This window comes from Oryctolagus cuniculus, chromosome 12 (genome assembly GCF_964237555.1).
Source record: "Oryctolagus cuniculus chromosome 12, mOryCun1.1, whole genome shotgun sequence".
Lineage (NCBI taxonomy): Eukaryota > Metazoa > Chordata > Mammalia > Lagomorpha > Leporidae > Oryctolagus > Oryctolagus cuniculus.
Genome location: NC_091443.1, coordinates 67499212 through 67516082, shown reverse-complemented (window position 1 = coordinate 67516082; position 16871 = coordinate 67499212). Strand labels below are relative to the sequence as shown.

The 16871-nt window shown below is 49.0% G+C and overlaps 1 protein-coding gene across 1 annotated transcript in view; it reads left to right on the top strand.

Annotated features, from left to right (window-relative positions):
* Positions 1-16623, top strand: part of SPG11 (SPG11 vesicle trafficking associated, spatacsin) — a gene marked incomplete in the record, with an annotated part of 81978 nt that extends 65355 nt beyond the window's left edge. Inside the window, 10 exon segments of the mRNA XM_070054113.1 lie at positions 8378-8517; positions 9271-9469; positions 9859-9996; positions 11589-11722; positions 12375-12482; positions 13820-13988; positions 14371-14459; positions 14626-14781; positions 15444-15595; positions 16046-16623. Coding sequence (XP_069910214.1) covers positions 8378-8517; positions 9271-9469; positions 9859-9996; positions 11589-11722; positions 12375-12482; positions 13820-13988; positions 14371-14459; positions 14626-14781; positions 15444-15595; positions 16046-16226 — 1466 coding nt within the window.
* Between the last annotated feature and the right edge of the window lie 248 nt (positions 16624-16871).

The following is a 16871-nucleotide window of genomic DNA, read 5'->3' as shown; positions in this document are numbered from 1 at the left end:
AGACAGAGAGATCTTTCATCCACTGGTTCATTCCCCAAATGGCTGCAACGGCTGGGGCTGGGCCAGGCTGAAGCCAGGAGCTTCTTGCAGGTCTCCCAATGGATGCAAGAACCCAAGGACTTGGGCTGTTTTTGCTGCTTTCCCAGGCATATTAGCAGGGAGCTGGATTGGAAGCAGAACATCTGGAACTCGAACTGGCCTCCTGTGGGATGCGGGTGCCGCAGGCGGTGGCTTTACCTGCTAAGCCACATTGCCGGCCCTGCCTTTCACTTCCTGTTGTTGATGTTTCGCACTGGTTATGCCCCTCAGTCCCAGGCTGGCTAGGAGAGCTGAGAATGGGCATCCTTGCCGTGGCGTATGGTCTGCCTGGGCTCTGGGCTGTGAGAACCCTGTCTTCTCAGTCCCCTTGCTGTTTTAGAGCGGAGGCAGTCTTTCATCATGAAGTATGATGTAGAGTGTCAGTTTTTTGGAGATGTGCTTTATCATGTTGAAGAAGTTTCCTTCTGTTCTAGGCAACTGAGGTGGTTTTTTTTTTTTTTTTTTTTTTTTTTAGATTTTATTTATTTGAAAGAGTTACAGAGAGAGGTAGAGCCAGAGAGAGAGAGAGAAGTCTTCCATCTGCTGGTTCACTCCCCAATTGGCTGCAACGACCAGAGCTGTGCCAACCGAAGCCAGGAGCCAGGAGCTTCTTCCAGGTCTCCCACGCAGGTGCAGGGGCCCAAGGACTTGGGCCATCTTTTACTGCTTTCCTAGGCCATAGCAGAGAGCTGGATGAGAAGAGAAGCAGCTTGGTCTTGAATCGGCACCCATGTGGGACACCAGCACTACAGGCTGTGGCTTTACCCACTGCGCCACAGTGCCGGCCCCCTGAAGTTTTTTTTTTTTTTTTTATTTGACAGGTAGAGTTATAGACAGAGAGACAGAGAGAAAGGTCTTCCTTCCATTGGTTCACTCCGCTAATGGCCGCTACAGCTGGCGCTGCACCAATCCGAAGCCAGGAGCCAGGTGCTTCTCCTGGTCTCCCATGGGATGCAGGGCCCAAGCACTTGGGCCATCCTCCACTGCACTCCCGGGCCACAGCAGAGAGCTGGCCTGGAAGAGGGGCAACCGGGACAGAATCCAGTGCCCCGACCGGGACTAGAACCCGGTGTGCCGGTGCCACAGGCAGAGGATTCGCCAAGTGAGCCACAGCGCCGGCCCCCCTGAAGTTTTTAATCATGAATCAATATTGAATTTTGTCCACCAGTCATGGGGTTTTCCTTCTTTATTAATATGGTGGATTAAATTTATTGGTTTTTGAACATTGAAACATCCTTGTATTCCTAGGATAAATTCTACTTAGTCTTGGTGCATTATTTTTTGATAATGTTACTGGAATTGATTTGCTGTTTTGTTGAGGATTTTTTTTTTGCATCTATGTTCATAAGGAATATTGATCTGAGATTTTTTTTTTGTCTGTTTTCTTGAATTACAGTAAGGCTGGTTTGATGAATTGAAAGTTTTTTTTTAAGGTTTTATTTTTTTTATTTGAGAGGTAGAGTTATAGACAGAGGGAGAGACAGAAAGGTCTTCCTTTTGTTAGTTCACTCCCCAAATGGCCGCCACGGCCGGAGCTGGGCCAATCCAAAGCCAGGAGCCAGGTGCTTCTTCCCGGTCTCCCAAGTGGGAGCAGGGGCCCAAGCACCTGCGCCATCTTCCATGCTTTCCCAGGCCATAGCAGAGAGCTGGACTGGAAGTGGAGTAGCCGGGACTTGAACTGGCAGCTATATGGGATGCCAGTGATGCAGGCAGAGGATTAACCTGTGCCACAGTGCCAGCCCCAGTATTTTCTCTGTAATTTTCTGGAAGATACTAGATACGGTGTTTTTTCTTCTTTAAATGTTTAGTAGCATTTATCAGTAAAACCATCTGAATCTACAGATGTTTTTATAAGATTTTTCAGTATGAATTCAATTTCTTTAATAATTATAGGGCTTTTCAAGGTTATCTCTTTTGGGTGAATTTTTTTTTTTTTTTTTTTTTTTTTTTTTTTTTTTTTTGACAGGCAGAGTGGATAGAGAGACAGAGAGAAAGGTCTTCCTTTGCCGTTGGTTCACCCTCCAATGGCCGCTGAGGCCGGCGTGCTGCGGCCGGCGCACCGTGCTGATCTGATGGCAGGAGCCAGGTACTTCTCTTGGTCTCCCATGGGGTGCAGGGCCCAAGTACTTGGGCCATCCTCCACTGCACTCCCTGGCCACAGCAGAGAGCTGGCCTGGAAGAGGGGCAACCGGGACAGAATCCGGCGCCCTGACCGGGACTAGAACTCGGTGTGCCGGCACTGCAAGGCGGAGGATTAGCCTAGTGAGCCGTGGCGCCGGCCTTGGGTGAATTTTAATAGTTTGGTTTTCTTTGAAGTCTTTTCCCTGCCTTGTGGGTTATTTGAACCTTTTTTGATCATCCATTTTAATTCATTATGACTCTATGTACCTTTGCATTGTTTAAATGGTTGTTTGATTAAAAAAAATAAGTCTTCAGAATCTACTTAGACTCAAAATTGTACCACCTCAACTGGAATGTAGGAGCATTACCATGATATAGATCATTTTCCTGGGCTTCCTGTACAGCCCAGTTGTCTGTCTTACGTCTTGAGTGTTTGCCCAAGCAAAATGAGATGTCCACATCTCATCTCAGAGTGCCTGGCTTTGATATATACCTCTGCTTCCTGACTCAGTTTCCTGCTAATGCAGAACCTGGGAGGCAGTGGTGATGGCTCAGATTACTGGGTTCCTGCCACTTAAATGAGGGGACGGAATTAAGTTCCTGCATCCCAGGTTTGGCCTCAGCCTAGCCTTGGCTATTGTGGGTAGTTGGGGAGTGACCCAGGGGGTGAGAAAGCACTCTAGCTCTCTCTTCCTCTTTACCTCTCCCTCCCCACACTTTCAAATAAATGAAAATTTTTTTAAAGATTTATTTATTTATTTGAAAGTCAGAGTTACACAGAGATAGAGAGAGAAGTCTTCCATCAGCTGGTTCACTCCCCAATTGGCAGCAATGGCCGGAGCTGTGCTGATCCAAAGCCAGGAGCCAGGAGCTTCTTCCGGGTCTCCCATGTGGGTTCAGGGACCCAAGGACTTGGGCCATCTTCTACTGCTTTCCCAGGCCATAGCAGAGAGCTGGATCAGAAGTGGAGCAGCCGGGTCTCGAACCAGTGCCTATGTGTGATGCCCGCACTTCAGGCCAGGGTGTTAACTCACTGCGCCACAGAACTGGCCCCTCAAATAAGTTTTTAAAAAGAACTTATTTAGGCCGGTGCCGCGGCTCACTAGGCTAATCCTCCACCTTGCGGCACCGGCACTCCAGGTTCTAGTCCTGGTCGGGGCGCCGGATTCTGTCCCGGTTGCCCCTCTTCCAGGCCAGCTCTGCTGTGGCCAGGGAGTGCAGTGGAGGATGGCCCAAGTACTTGGGCCCTGCACCCCATGGGAGACCAGGAGAAGTACCTGGCTCCTGCCATCAGATCAGCACGGTGCGCCGGCCGCAGCGCACCAGCCGCGGTGGCCATTGGAGCATGAACCAACAGCAAAAGGAAGACCTTTCTCTCTGTCTCTCTCTCTCACTGTCCACTCTGCCTGTCAAAAAAAAAAAAAAAAAAAAACACACAACTTATTTAGGGACTGGTGCCGTGGCATAGCGGGTCAAACATTGCATGTGGGCACCAGTTTGGGATGCCGATGCTGCAGGTGGAGGTGTAACTTTCTGCGCCACAGTGCTGACCTCTATAATTTTTACTTTACACAGAAAAATATTTGGATATTTCAAAAAATTCATGGAAATGGAATTGATAACTAGGTTTACTGTCAAGTAAGAAAAGTTGGGTTCTATGCATCCAAGGTGTTTTAATCAGCCTTTTGTCTCTGAGAAACACTGAAGAGGAGCTCAGAAAGAAAAAAGTTTATGGCCAGCGCCGCAGCTCACTAGACTAGTCCTCCGCCTGCGGCGCCGGCACCCCGGGTTCTAGTCCCAGTCGGGGTGCTGGATTCTGTCCCAGTTGCCCCTCTTCCAGGCCAGCTCTCTGCTGTGGCCAGGGAGTGCAGTGGAGGATGGCCCAAGTGCTTGGGCCCTGCACCCCATGGGAGACCAGGAGAAGCACCTGGCTCTTGGCTTCGGATCGGCGCAGCGCACCGGCCGCAAGTGGCCACTTCGGGGGTGAACCAACGGAAAAAGGAAGACCCTTCTCTCTCTCTCTCTCACTCTCTCACTCTCACTCTCTCTCACTGTGTAACTCTGCCTGTCAAAAAAAAAAATTAAAAAAAAAAGAAAAAGAAAAAGGTTTATTTCATCTCCTGGTTTTGGAGATTAACAGTCCAAGATCAAGCTGCCCCATTAGTCCTGCATCTGATGAGGGTGGAGGCCAGCAGAGGCGAGGTGTGTGGGGAAGGATAGCAGTGGTGAGCCAGGACGCAGAGGGACAAGGAGCATGCTCCTCCCTTAGAAATCTACCATGACTTGACCACGGGGGCCCTATCCCAGCACCTTAATTCAGTCCAATCACTTCCTGATGTCTTAAGAGGAAAATAATCTATTATATTTGGATACTTCTAATTTCTGTTGCTTTTCCCTCATTCCTGATGTTCCGAATTTCCTTCCAGTTCATTTTCCTTCTGTCTGAAGGACTTCTTAGTAATTCTTCTAGGGCTGTCTGCCAGCCACAGATGCTTTGTTGTTTTAAATGTTTTTCTTCTTATGAAGACGTCTCTAACCTCCATTCCTGTGGATGTTCTGGTTGTATATAGAAAACTTATTTTCTTTCAACACTTAAAAATCATATACCACTACCTTTTTGTATCCCCGGTAAACAATGAGAACTCTGCAGTCACTTGAACCATTGTTCACCGATAGATGGTGATTTTCAAGGTTTTTTTCTGGGTGAGTATTGTGGCACAGTGAAGTAAGTCATAGCTTGGGATGTCTGCATCCTGCGTTAGAGGTCCTGAGATCGAGTCCCACCTCGGCTTCAGATCTGGTTTTCTGCTAGTGCCTCCTGGGAGGCAGCAGATGATGTCTCAAGTGCTAGGGCCCCTGCCACTCACACGGGAGACCCAAATGGAGTTTCAGACTCCTGGCTTCGACCTGGTCCAGCTCTGGCTCTTGAAGGCATTTGTGGAATGAATCAGCAGATGGGAGATCTCACTGTGGCTCTCACTGTGCTTTTCAATAGATGAAAAGTAAATACTTTTTTTTTTTTTAAGTTTTTTTTCTGTCTTTCGTTTTTAGCACTTGTTATATTGTGATGGGTGTGTGTTTCATTGGCTTTACTGTATTTGGAGTTGACTTAGCTTTTCAAATGGGTAGGTTTATGTTTCACCAAACTTTGGTATTTTTTCTTTTTCTTTTTCTTTCTTTTCTTTTTTTTGTTTTTTTTTTTTTTGTTTGTTTGTTTTTTTGTTTTGTTTTAAGCTTATTTATTTGAAAGGCAGAGTGGCAGAGACTGGTCAGTTTTTTGTCCACTGGTTCTCTCTGGGTCTCCCGTGTGAGTAGCGGTGACTCAGGTTCTTGGGCCATCCATCACCTGCAGCTTCCCAGGCACATTAGTAGGGAGCTGACAGGAAGGAGCAGAGCAGCCAAGACTCAGGCAGGCACTCGGATGCGGGATGCGGGATTGCAGGTGGCAGCTTACCCTGCTGGACCACGTCACCCACCCTGGGTAGGTTTCAGCCATGGTTTTTTGGTGTTTTTCCATAATTTTTGCAACACCATACTCTCTCCTTCTCTCCTCCTGGACCTTCCATAACACCAATATAGAACTTTGGTTATCTCACAAGTTGCCAAGGCTTTGCTGTTTTTTTTTTTTTTTTCAGCCCATTTTCCATCTGTTCAGGTTAGATCATTTCTGTTGGTCTGCCTTCAGTTTCACTGATTCTCTGGCATTTCCATTCTGCTATTGAGTTTTATTTCTATGATTTTTTAAAATTCAGTTATTCTTCAATTCTAACTTTCTTTATATCTTCATATCTTTGAGGCTTTTGATTTTTAGTTCATCTTAAAAATATATATGATTGCTTGTTGGAACATTTGTATAAGATCTGCTTCAAAGTCTTTTTCATATAATTTGTTTTTTTTTTTTTTTGTTTTTTTTTTTTGTTTTTTTTAAGTTTCATTACTTATTTAAAAGGCAGAGAGAGAGGGGTCTTCCATCCGCTGGTTCACTACCCAAATGGCCACAATGGCCAGAGCTGGGCTGATCTGAAGCCAGGAGCTAGGACCTTCTTCCAGGCCTCCCACATGGGTGCAGGGGCCCAAGGATTTGGGCCATTTTCTGCTGCATTCTCAGGCCATCAGCAAGGATCTGGATCAGAAGTGGAGCAACCGGGACTCAAACCAGCATCCATATGGTGTCACTACACCATGGCACTGGCCCCCAGATAATTTCAGTATCTATTGTTTGAATGTGAGCTGACATTTTAATTATTTTAGAATCCTGTGTGTTGAGAATTTCCTGTTTTTTTGTATGCTGAGTAATTTTGTAGACTTGGAATAGTATATACTATTTGAAACTCTGAGTTTTATTTAAATCCTGTGCAGACTATGGATACTTCTCGCTGTTGACCTGGTTAGGTTCCAGGCCTTTCTGTGGGCTGCAATTCCACCATGAGCTCAGTTTTCTTAGCTGATCTATTCAGATCTGCTCCGTGTACCTGTCTGACTGTGACTGTGACTGGGTGGTTGTCTTTCTGTTAACTCGGCTCTCAGAGGCTTAGGTCTGCTAGTTAGAATCTGATACATGTACAACCCAGGAGTAGCCTCTGTAGTTCAGCTAGTTCCTGGAAGTTTCCCTTTTCTTTCTTCTGGCAAAAGCTGAGGCTGACGGGGCTGTAGTAGGGCACAGTGGGTTAAGCTGCCACCTGTGATGCTAATGTTCCCTAGGTGCCAAGTAGGTCCAGCTTCCTGCTAATGTGCCTAGGAACACGAGCTGCTTCCAGGTCTCCCGCGTGGGTGCAGGGGCCCAAGGATTTGGGCCACCCTCTGCTGCTTTCCCAGGTGTGTTGGCAGGGAGCTGGATTGGAAGTGGAGCAGCTAGGACTTGAACCGGTACCCATATGGGATGTCAGCACCACAGATGGTGGCTTTACCTGCTGTGCCACAGTGCCACCCCCTGATGCTTAAAATTTATATGCAAAAGTATGACACGTGGGCCGGCGCCGCGGCTCACTAGGCTAATCCTCCACCTAGCGGCGCCGGCACACCGGGTTCTAGTCCCGGTTGGGGCGCCGGATTCTGTCCCGGTTGCCCCTCTTCCAGGCCAGCCCTCTGCTGTGGCCAGGGAGTGCAGTGGAGGATGGCCCAGGTGCTTGGGCCCTGCACCCCATGGGAGACCAGGAAAAGCACCTGGCTCCTGGCTCCTGCCATCGGATCAGCGCGGTGCGCCGGCCGCAGCGCGCCGGCCGCGGCGGCCATTGGAGGGTGAACCAACGGCAAAAGGAAGACCTTTCTCTCTGTCTCTCTCTCTCACTGTCCACTCTGCCTGTCAAAAAAAAAAAAAAAAAAAAAAAGTATGACACGTGTAGTGAAACAAATCACACACACAGATGTGCATAAAGTACAAAGTCAGTCAGTGTCCCTGCCTGGCACACTCGTTCTCGGTGTACAGGAATGCATGCACGTGTTTACCATTAATATCACCTTGCTCTACAACATTTTCCCTGTTAGTGTGTACAGATTGGCCCCTTTCTTTCTAATGGCTATGGAGTATTCTGTTTGGGTGTCCCAAGCTTTGTTTAACAGTACTTTATGGATACTTAGATTTTTCTGTTTCATTTTTACTATTACTGTTAGATATCCTTTTCTGCTTTCTTCTTAGTAGAATCCATTTAATCAAATTGAAAAAGCTTTTCTACTTTAGGCTAAGAAGTTCCTTTAAAATCAGGAATGTGATTTTGCTATACCTGTAATACATATTTGCATTTTAGAAACAGTACGTTGAAGATTGGCTCAGGCGAGAGGGGTCTGGCACGGGGGACAGATAGCAGATGCCGCATGATAGGGGCTGTACAGGGCGGTGACTGGCAGGATGACCTGGGGGTCGTTAGCAAGACCTGGTGATTTGTTCGCTGTGAAGGGCGTGGGGAGGACAGGTGAATCGGGCAAGCATCTTGGTGCAGATCTCTGGAGCGCTCGTTAGGTGGCTGAGTTTACAGCAGATGAAGGTATCCTGGGTTGGAATTTCTTAGAAGTTGAAAAAAGAAATTTCAGTGGGGCCTTGTTTAGAGGTGGTCCTAGACCCAGGGAAAGCCATGGGAGTACCATGCCAGAAGCTGTGATCAGAGAGGTGGAGTCATGGGGAGCCGGGGAGAGGCCTTAAGCCAACAGCTGAGATAGCCCTCAGACCTGTATCTCTTTCCAGCGTCAAGTTTGGACAGTCAGCCTTTGGTGGTGGTGCCCCCCAGCGATGAAGTGGTGCTCAGTCTGGAAACTCTGACGAGCAAGTGCCTCCACGGGAAGAACTACTGCCGGCAGATCATCTGTCTGTATGAACTTGCCAAGGTACGTGCCGGGGTCGGGAGTCCACGCAGGAAGCTGCCCGGTGAGCCCTTCCGAGGAGGACCGTGACCTGGAGGAGAGCTCCTGTCGGGGCCCGCCTAAGTCCATCTCGGAGGAGTAGTAGGAAGTGAGGACACCAGGCAAGTATCCGGGCACCTTGAGTTCCGACAGTAGCTTAGCCAACCAGAAGGCTAGAGCGAGGCAGTTCAGTTCTGTGTGGTTTTCTGTAAATGGCAACTCGAGCATGACCTTAGGACCTGCTGACCTAGGTGTCACATCATGGTTGTTGGGAGCATTCCATATGGAGTGCAATGGCTATAGACAGGCCACAGCAGCCAGGAAGTGTCTAGCTGGGTCTTTTTTGGAAGGGGAAAATAGTGGACAGGATGTGGAACTCATGACAGTCACACAGCTGAGCAGAGCACTAAGTCATGGCCCTTGGCGCTGGAGAAGACACACATGGTTTCGCTACTGCCGTAGGAATAGGGAAGGGGCGGCTGTGTTTTAATTGGCTTCCTTAACGTTGGATAATGTTTGAACAGATCGTGTTTAACCAGAGACCGTCACCTGATGCTGTCTCTTGGCTTCAGTTAGGTTGTATGAAGGGTCTGGAAGAAGATGCTAGCTGCTTCTAAGGCTTCCGCTCACGGGAAGGGATCTAAGCTCAGAGAACAATGGAGTTGATTTCGGAGGAGCGCTCCTGTGCCTTTTCCTGGCTTCCTGCAGTGGCCCTGACAGGCTTTGCCTTCCCCTCAGGAGCTGGGCTGTTCCTACACGGATGTTGCTACACAGGATGGCGAGGCCACGCTCCGGGCAATCTTGGCCTCCTGTCAGTCTGACCGATGCACACGCGCCCAGGCCTTCATCAGCACCCAGGGCCTCGAGCCAGACACCGTGGCTGAACTCGTGGCTGAAGCGGTGACACGGGAGTTGCTGACCCCATCAGAGGGAACAGGTGCCGCCCTCCAGGCCTCCCCGTCCTCTCCACATGCTCAGGTTCTCAGAGGCAAGGCTTTGCTGGTGGTACATGCTGTCTGCTGCCCTCTCATTAGAAAAAATTGCATTTCCTTTGTTCTGCTTTGTATTTTGTGAGTATGCCTAGAGTAGCTGTGCCTTTTTGAGTTCAAGAATTCTCCGTGGCCTGAGAGATGACATCAGGCCAAGACTGCTGAGCTCAGCAAGTAAACAGGGAGACAGGTGGCAGAGGCGCTCCATCACCATTCCCCCAGCCCCGGCGTGCCCATGCCGGGGCACAGCAGTCTTGCCACCTCAGGCTCCTGCCCTCCTCCCTCCCTGCGCTCTGCGTTCTCCGTGCAGGAGACAGAAATGGATCTTTGCATGCAGGCCGCAAGCCCGTGTGCAGCCCTGCAGAGCAGAGCCAGCCGTGTCTTCAACTGGTTGCCCTGTGTCCAGACCGCACCTTGGTGGGCATGAAGTTGCTGGATAAGATTTCCTCCGTCCCGCACGGGGAGCTGTCGTGCAGTAAGTCCTTGACCTTTTTCTTGTATTTTGGGTCAAAATAGTTGTACAAAAGTCTCCTGGGAGTGGTCTTTCTAAAACTCTTGAGTCCTTGTTCCTGCCTGGATACCTAACCCTCTGGTAGAAAGCTGGGTGTGCACTGAAGAAAACTTAGACTAAGTGTGGCCAGACTCCACAGGCGCCTGGAACCTTCCACCACCTGTGTAGTGCCCTGCAGAGTGGAAACAAACTGAGGCAAAGACTACTTTGGAAGCTGACGTGTGTCAGGGCCGGTACTTAAACCCAGTCCCTGTGATCTCAAAGCCTGCTCGTTTGTCACACGGTGCAGCTCACATCTGCAGTCAGTAGTGTGTGTATCTCTGAGCTTTTTCTTGGCAAGACTGTAAGCTTTCTTTTCTTGAAAATAGCATTATACTGTTAATCACTTGACTTTATGGAAATACGCTGTCATTCACATTTTATGACACTCATATTTGATACAATTTTAGTGGTTACACAGTAGTTCTCACATGTAATTAAACATTTTTACCATTGTGGAACCTTCAGGTTGCCTCTATTCTTGCTATTTCAACACAAATTCTGCACATCCACAGTTATTTTCCTAAAATAAACAGCTGACCCAAGGGTATGCTCATGTTTAAGGCTCTGAAATACATATGTTTATTTACACACACACAGACTCACATACATACACAAATTTCATTCCATGGGAAAAACATTCACTTTTCACTCCCACTGAAGAAGTCTGAAGTGTGTCACTGTCTGGAGCTGATTCCACTTTGCAGATCTGAGAGGCCCCCACACAGCATCCTCCCAAGGTTTACTGAACAAATGAGTAGAGATTTTTTTCAAGGTTGGAGAGTTGCATTTTTAAAGTAGCGCTTCTGTCTTGTCGCAGCCCTGCTCGGTGCCGGCTGCTGAGGGGCACCGGGCGCAGGGAACAGTGACAGAGCACGGCACTCGCAGACCAGCGTGGGGCCAGGCCAACCACACCAGGTTTCTGGACAAAGTATCCAGATGCAGGCCTGGAGGATTAGTCATCAGTAGGTTTCAGTAGGGCCCTACGGATACAAAAGCCCATGAGCATAGCCTCACGTACTGAGAACCTTCAACATGGCAAATACTTTCCCCAGTTTGCCTTTTAACTTTGCAACAATGATTGTGTGGTACTTTTGGATCTGTCAAATATCAGTTTAATCTAGAAATCCAAATAGCAGTTAAATAGGTCCCAAGACCTTCCACTGAGATAACAAGCAGAGAAAGGCCCTTGGATTTATGTTGGCAGGAGCTCCTTCAGTTTGTCTGAAATGAGCTACTCCCACTTAGCAGACAAGCCTTCCTTGGTCTCATTTGCTGGGCCTTCCGGCAGTACGGTCACTATGTGACTGGCTCTGAGGAGTTAACCCGCGGCTGTCACAGAGAGGGCTGTCCCGGAGCTCAAGCGGGTGAGACCAGGGACCCCAGCGAAGTGGTAGGAGCGTCCTTGCTGGACTGGTGCCTTCTCTCTCAGGCCACTTCGCCCTCCTGCGGGCTGAGGGAGGTTGAAAGCGGGAGGCCTGGGTTCATAATCCTCTTACCAGTACCCTCCCATGTAGCCACAGAGCTCCTGATCCTGGCCCATCACTGCTTCACCCTGTCATGTCACATGGAGGGCATCATCCAGGTCCTGCAGGCCGCCCGGATGCTCACGGATAACCACTTGGCTCCCAACGAGGAGTATGGACTGGTGGTGAGTAGATCCCTCAGCCCTGCCCTCCATCCCGAGGAAACCTGTGAGAGGAGTGACAGGCTGCGGGCCAGCTCTGAACAGATGTGGTCCTGGGAATTTGGCCCCTCTGATACCACTGTGTACCTAGTGGTTGACCACGCAGTCCAACCCTCTTCTGCAGGCTTTGATTGCTATCAGAATCCGAGTGCGCCAAGGAGTAGAAAGCCAGTGTGTCCCTGCCGTGTTCAGGCTGCCACACCCCTAGCCGAGCTCACACAGCTGCGTTTCTCCCCCTAAAACAAGGCTGAGACGCTCCTAACTCACACCTCGTATGTCCACGTTGTCTGGCCTTGACACTGACCTGAGTGGCTGAGCAAGCTGCCGGCCGCTGTGAGGAATAGTGGGAAGAGGAAGGTTGCCTCCCAGAGGGGAGCCTTCAGCACTTGATAGTCTCATGCACAACACAGAAGGGGGATAGCGGCTGGCGTCCCAGTGACTGGCATTTCTCAGTCCTCCAAAGAAGCCCCTTGTTGGGTACGTGGGAGGGACCAAGGCATGGCAGCCTGGCCTTGGCCCTTGTCACCCTAGAGCTTGGCATGTGAAAACAACCAAACTGATGGGGCCAGCGGTCCGGCAGAAAACTCGCGGTGACGCAAGCACCCTCCCTCTGCAGGTCCGTCTCCTCACCGGCATTGGAAGGTACAACGAGATGACTTACATATTTGATTTGCTGCATAAGAAGCACTACTTCGAGGTGCTGATGAGGAAGAAGTTGGATCCGGTAGGTGGAAAGCAGTGAGCTCCAGGATATCTGGGAGGCTCGGCTCTTCTCGGGGTCAACCCCATCAGGGTTCCAGGACACACTAGTGGCTTCAGTTAACGTACCCAGTAGTGAGCATGCTGAGTGCTGAAGAAAAGGAGCTCGTGCCCCTCCACCTTGGCTTCCGTTGTCTTACATCCTGCCCTGGTGGGAGCAGAATCCTTCTGAGCGCCCTGCTGCAAGGGGCCTGTCCAGCTCCAAGGCTGTCTGACAGCTTTTAGTGTGAGGAGGTTTCAGCGGCCCATGAAAGTCGCTGGCTGACGGCTCAGTTAGGAAGTGAACGCGAAGGCCTGGGCAAGACGGGGTTATTATAAGGCCACTGGCAATGACCAGGAAGGAGGCTTGGAAGCAGACCTGACCTGCGCCTGTGTCCCCAGCAGGCTCTGTGACACCAGGTATGTTTCATAGCCTCTTTCCAAATCATTCATTTGGCTGATTATTGTTTCTGCTCATTTTACTTCTGAAGAGTTAATTAAAAACTGAATGTACTTTTGGCTTCTAGGAACCTGGGCCCAGGCAAGCAGGATTAATAGACAAAAGCACAAAAAATTAAAATCTTCCTGTAATGGTGGCCAGTTTCAGGACGGATTAGTCCAGCTAGCAGGTGTCTGCAAGAGCCCCCAGGGGGTTGTCAAAATTGTTTTTAGGCAATCTTGCAGCTGCATTTAAATATTCTTTCAATGATTTTTTTTTCCTGATTACAAAAGTAATGCATATTCTATGTAAGACACTTCGAAAAGAGAACACAGAAAAAAAGCCTTCAATGTGTCCTCCATCTGGAGACAGCCAATGCTAACAGTGGCACTCATACCCCAAAACATATTTTAACATGGGAAGATGGGCCATAACTCTTACCTTAACAGTAAGTGTATCGGGACTGTTTCCCAAGTCCGATCTTCCCCATCAGTTTGAATGGCGCTGTGGCCTTCTTAGTGTGCACATCTGGACGGTTACTAGATACCCATACGGCTTTCATCCTAGCACTGTCCTCGCTTCTCTCCTCAGCACCAGATGCTTAGAAATGGAAACGTCAGATCAACCTACTTGTATTTCTAGGGCTTCTCCCTTCTGAAAGATTCACTCTACCCACAGCAAAGAGTACGCTGTCTTTTTATACCAAGGATAGCCTATGCTTTTGTGTTCATTTTCATTTTTGCTCATTTTTTCCTGTGAGTTTGCTAGAAATTTTCAGAGCCAAGGGACGCAGCCGCCTCGCCAGGGCCCTGCCCGCCGTGGCCTGCCTTGCAGTGCCTGACTGAGACCTTGCTCTTGGTGCTCCCTCCTTCTCTCCCGGGCAGAGTGGGACACTGAAAACAGCCCTACTGGACTACATCAAACGCTGCCGCCCTGGAGACAGTGAGAAGCACAACATGATTGCCCTGTGCTTCAGCATGTGCCGGGAGATTGGCGAGAACCATGAGGCAGCTGCCTGCATCCAACTGAAGCTGATAGAGTCTCAGCCCTGGGGTGAGCAAGGCCCCAGCACCGCCCTGCAGCAGTGCCGCTTGCTGGGGAAGGGTCTTGGAACTCAGGGCAAGAGCCCACGAGCTTGTGAAAAGCTGAGGTGGGAACTCGTCACTCAGCAGGGGCCCCGGCTGGGCAGTCGGGAGATGGAAGGGGGCCCTGAGACCTGTGCGTGCAGTGTCATCACACCGCATAAGCCTGCTTTGCTGTTTCAGAGGTGCAGCGTCCTGAATCCTACTCCAGAATGAAGTTACAGTAAGGACAAAGGCATTACTGGCTCGGCAGCTTTTATCTAATGAGACAGCGCCGCCTCCCTGTGATGGCAGCTGACGTGGCAGCACGTTGGCTGGCACAGACTAAGCGAGTCTCCTTGCTTCCCCTGCAGAGGACAGCCTCAAGGAGGGGCACCAGCTGAAGCAGCTGCTGTTGAAGGCCCTGACGCTGATGGTGGATGCGGCCGAGAGTTATGCCAAGGTAACCACAGTGTTACTGCAGACTGGCCCTGGGCCCTTCCCAGTGAAGGGGTCATGGGCCAACCAGGGGCTGACAGGGTGAGTATAGTTGTTGAGGTGGTCATGCAGAAGGTGGTAGCTACACAGTTGTTCCTCTGCCTGTGCCTCCCTCCACCGTTGTCCCTCAGGACTCCTGCGTGCGCAAGGCCCAGCACTGTCACCGGCTCACCAAGCTGATAACGCTACAGATCCACTTTCTGAACACTGGCCAGAACACAATGCTCATCAATTTGAGCCGCCACAAGCTACCGGACTGTATAATGGCCCTACCTCGGTTCTACCAGGTAAGAAACCAAGGTCTGCTGCACAGCCAGCATGTTCTCTCCCTGCTGTCCCATCACGGGAACCAGAGGCTAGGTGACTCATCCAAGGTCTCAGGGCTAGTGACAGCCCCAGGGCAGTTTGGTGTTTCTCACTAGCTTACTGCTTGGGCCAAGGCAGATGGCGAGACAGCAGTCGTTTTTGCCTCTGAGCTGGCCCTGACAGCACGGGGAAGATTCAGGTTCGGAGTGATATCCCTGCCGGGCAATTCTGCAAGAGCCAACCAGTCCCGAACCCAGCATCTATAGGATGGTGCACACACTTTAGCACAGGGAGTCATCAGGGTTGTTAGGGGATTGTTTCCAGCCCAAATGAAGAGGACTGCTGGGGAATCTGCCCTCTCATTCCTGATAGAGCTGAATTACTGGGAGTCATACTCTGTCCTAGCAATTGTATCAGTTCACCATGAGGAAGATGAAAAACACTGAGGGAAAGGTGTTTGGGAGTTTGTGGAAGGTGAAATGCCAAACCCACACCAGACTTTCCACCAGCTCTGATAGGTACAGAGACTTCATCATCTGGCATGGTTGTCATTGTGGGCGTGTACAGGACTGCTGACTACAGCAGACTGCCTTCAGCTGTACAACTAATGGGCCCTCATGGCGTCCTCTTCCATCCTTTTAAGGCTTCTATCGTGGCTGAGGCCTACGACTTCGTTCCAGACTGGGCTGAAATTCTGTACCAAAAAGTGATTCTTAGAGGAGATTTTAATTACTTGGAAGAATTTAAGCAGCAACGGTTATTAAAACCCAGCATATTTGAAGAAATTTCTAAAAAGTGAGTATTAAAAATTGACTGTAAGCATTTCATGTATAGCCTCTGCTTTCAGGTGAGACAAAAGCCAGAATTTTGTGGCCTCAGTGCAACATGCTGTTAGCCATCCCTCTACTTAAATGAAATAAAATGGCAGCAATAAAGAGGCCCCAGAGGGAAGAGATCTTTGACCAGGTGTAAGCAAACGTGCCAAGGAGAAGTTTGCCTGTGATGCTTTGTATTAAAAATGAGAGGCTAACTCTTCACTTTGTGGAAGGGGCCTTTTGGAGTCCTAAGCTTCTCCTAACTACCATACCCGGATTTAATTGAAGCACGTTGTATGTGTCAGGCACTTCTAATTCTAGTGTGAGATCACGTGCCAGACCCCTCCTCTGGGAGTAATGGTGTCGGAGCTGACAGCCCTTGCTCAGGATCCAGTACACTTAACCTGTATGTACTTGTTTCTTTGTTTAGATACAAACAACATCAGCCTGCTGATATGGTCACAGAAAACCTAAAGAAGTTACTCACATACTGTGAAGACATCTACCTGCATTATAAGCTGGCTTATGAACACAAATTTTATGAAATTGTAAACGTGCTTCTGAAGGACCCTCAGACAGGCTGCTGTCTAAAGGACATGCTAGCAGGTTAGATTATTTCACAGGTGCCTGTTTGCTTGTACTGATGGCAGGTTCTGACACATGTCCGCGATCAGAGTAGATCTGTTGTTCATTGAGAAAACATCCAGCACTAACAGTGTTTATGTTCCTTTGTGACTAGTAATGAACCAGAGACTTTTCGCAAGGGAATCCCTACTTAAGTTACTCATCTGTAGCATTTTATATGGATAGTAGTCTTTAGATCAAAAGCCGCCCCCTTTTTGGAGGCTTCTACTTGAGGAGGTGATAGAGTAATGATTAAAAAATACCTGTGCCTGCAGATTCCAGTTTCAAAGAAATTTAATATTATTTACATAGTTAAGGAATAGGTAGGTGATACATTTTCGTTTGTTAGAAACTGATCTTTCTATAATAAAAAATAGATTTTAATTCAGTGTATGTCATTACTGCTAAGGAAATCTTAGCCCTTGTCTGCCTTGAAACAGCATTTACTGTAATTATTGCTGTGTAGTCACTGCTCTCTGTTAATTCCTCAAATCATTTAGATGGTCACGTTTCCCACTCAATACTCAACAGAAGTTTGGGGTTCCTATTTCTTACCTAAGAGAAATTACAAACTTGCAGAAGGGAAACTAACCACAGACTTCTTTAAATCGCCCTGGAGAAGACATGGGACG